Source organism: Octopus bimaculoides, chromosome 10, assembly GCF_001194135.2.
Source record: "Octopus bimaculoides isolate UCB-OBI-ISO-001 chromosome 10, ASM119413v2, whole genome shotgun sequence".
In the NCBI taxonomy this organism is placed as follows: Eukaryota; Metazoa; Mollusca; class Cephalopoda; order Octopoda; family Octopodidae; genus Octopus; species Octopus bimaculoides.
Genome location: NC_068990.1, coordinates 78032138 through 78035170, shown reverse-complemented (window position 1 = coordinate 78035170; position 3033 = coordinate 78032138). Strand labels below are relative to the sequence as shown.

The following is a 3033-nucleotide window of genomic DNA, read 5'->3' as shown; positions in this document are numbered from 1 at the left end:
CAGTTCTTGTTTGATTCCTGAAGTTAAGCAACATTGAGTCTAGTTAGTATTTGCAATCATCATAATATTTTTTCCAAATTGATGTAGACTTTCTGCTTGATTATATACAAACATACACATGCAGGAGTGGCTGTGTGGTAAGTAGTTTGCTTACCAACCACATGGTTCTGGGTTCAGTCCCACTGCATGGCACCTTGAGCAAGTGTCTTCTACTATAGCCTCGGGCCAACCAAAGCTTTGTGAGTGGATTTAGTAGACAGAAACTGAAAGAAGCCCGTTTTATATATATATATATATGCATGTGTGTGTGTGTGTGTGTGTGTGTGTGTGTGTGTATGTGTGTGTGTGTTTGTTCCTCCACCATTGCTTGACAACCAATGCTGGTGTGTTTATGTCTCTGTAACTTAGTGGTTCAGCAAAAGAGACTCAGAGAATAAGTACTAGGCTTACAAAGAATAAGTCCTGGGGTCGATTTACTTGACTAAAGGTGGTGCTCCTGTCAAACCATCTAACCCATGCTAGCATGAAAAATGGACGTTAAAGGACGACGATGATGATGATGATGATTATGTGTGTGTTTGTGTCTGTCTTGTCCCCTTTACCACTTAATAACTGATGTTGGCTTGTTTACATCCCTGTTACTTAATTCACCAATAGATCGATAGAATAAGGACCAGGCTTAAAAATATGTACTGGCGTAGATTTGTCCAACTAAAGCCCCTGAAGGCAGTGTGCTCCAGAATGGCCACAGTCCAATGAGTAAAAGAAGATACACATTTCTAAACTACTGATGTTGAATATAAACTGCACTGTCCCCCCCCCCACTACTACCACTACTACTACTACTACTACTACTACTACTACTACTACTACTACTACTACTACTACTACTACTACTACTTATAATAAGAATAAGAATAAAAATGAATATAATATAAATAAATATGGTATAATATAATATAAAAGTTATTGGTGTTACTATTTCCTTTGAATTCTTTATTGCTAATGCAGACTGTCACTGGATTCCTTGGATTTGGGATTTCATTGAATTTTTGCTCAAGTTGGAGCGTAAACAATTTATGATTAGTTCTTCATTGGTTTGGCATTTCTCCTGAGAGTTAATGTCAAAGCTAATCCTTGCAAGATTTGAACTCTGAATGTAGAGAAGTATTACGTACTGAGAAGCATTATGCCTACTGTGCAGCTTCTGTCTTGCTCCCGTCCTTCGGATTTGTGTTGGCTATTGCTATTGTTTAACCCAAGGTATCCCAGGTCAACTCAGATCAAGCAGACCATATTCAAAGAATTCCAGATATTGGTTTTAAATTTTCACACAAATCCTGCAATTTCGGAGAAAGGGCTAAGTCGATTACATCAACCCTCAGTACTCGACTGGTACTTATTTTATTGACCCCAAGAGGATGAAAGGCAAAGTTGGCTTTGGCAGAATTTGAACTCGGTACGTAAGGATGGATGAAATGCTGCTAAGCATTTTGCCTGGCAAGCTAACAATTCTGCCAACTTGCCATCTTAAGCATTCCGTATGTTACTATCCCAGACTATGCATCAGGGACACTACATCATTAAAAGTGTTGTTCATGGTAGGATTTAAGTTGAGAGATTTGGCAGTTATTTCATGCAGATCGAGCAACTATATGTGGGCTAAAACTCTTTATGCCATTGACTTTCCACTATAATGATATTAGTTTTTAAGGCATAAAGCCTCAAATATTATGAGTTGAGAAAAGATATACAGTTAGAGAATAGAGAGAAGGCTGGGCTTGAACTCAAACTGTAAAATGGCATAATTAAATACTGTTGCATTTTGATGGTGGATGCGCAATGGCCCAGTGGTTAGGGCAGCGGACTCACGGTTGTAGGATCGCAATTTCGATTTCGTAGCCTTGAGATTTCAATGATGCGATTATTGTATTCTTAGATTGACATTGTAGGGTAAGTGTGAGAGACCAGATCTAGCAGGTTTAAACATAAAACAGATAGAATATTCGGGCCAGATATGGTTGGTCTAAAGGCTAGAGGGTTTTAAACACACATTAGGTTAAATAAATTCCACCATGTATTACAAAACTTTGGTTCAAAGTTTTTATTCATTAACCACCGCAACATTACATCATTAATTCAATAGCAACTGTAACAGTAATTAGAGAAATAACAACATAATCAACAAGCCAATAAGCCAATGAAGTGGCTGCCACATATTTGTTTGACCTGTGTAGAAATAGCAATCAAGTTGCCCTCAACTGATATCATACCTTTTCTTGAAGTAAGAAATAAACATAAGATAATGTAGTTTTATATATATACGTTACCTTAAAAAAAGAAAGACAGGATAGTAACAGTTAGAAAGTCTTTGATGATAGAATAGCTTGATCAAGGATGATGTGAGGCTACATCATGATAACAACAACAACATTGGCAACAGCTGCTGTAGTAGCAGCAGCAGCCACATCACCTGCGGTAACAACAAAATGGGGAAAAAGAAGAGTGTGCTGCCAACTTACTGAAGTCATCTGGCCATATTTCAAGCAAGTATTTAAGTACATCGATATGTTTCCTGAAGTCTAAGTCAGCTGATGTCGACGGGGATGGACACAGTAGCACGGGTCCGAAACAGACAGCCACATTCTCGGGGGTCATCTTGTTTAAATCACTTTTGCTGGCAACCTTCTTCAGGTGGTTCAGCACCATTGTCATCGTATCCTGGCATGAAAGAGAACAACAGAGACATAGACATATAAATACATACATAATATATATATATACAAACAAATCTGTATGCATGCATAGATGTATAAGCTTTGTAAGACATTCTTAAGATTTGGGATTTGAGTCCTCTGGAAAGAAAATGTATGTGCTGTGATGTATGCGCATTCAGAATGCACATGTAAAAATGCACACATACACTAACATATGCATGTACACACAGACACAGACACATATTCATACTTATATATATATGTATGTATATATATATATATATATATATATATATATATATATATATATATATAT

The 3033-nt window shown here is 37.2% G+C and overlaps 1 protein-coding gene across 3 annotated transcripts in view; it reads right to left on the bottom strand.

The window, feature by feature from the left end:
- The window catches only part of LOC106870182 (rho GTPase-activating protein 100F), a 124523-nt gene that overhangs the window by 36124 nt on the left and 85366 nt on the right, over positions 1–3033 (bottom strand). For all 3 annotated transcript variants that reach the window (XM_014916183.2, XM_014916184.2, XM_052971315.1), the window contains exon 3: positions 2523–2721. In XM_014916183.2, the coding sequence (XP_014771669.1) occupies positions 2523–2721 (199 nt within the window). The remainder of the gene's footprint in view (positions 1–2522; positions 2722–3033) is intronic.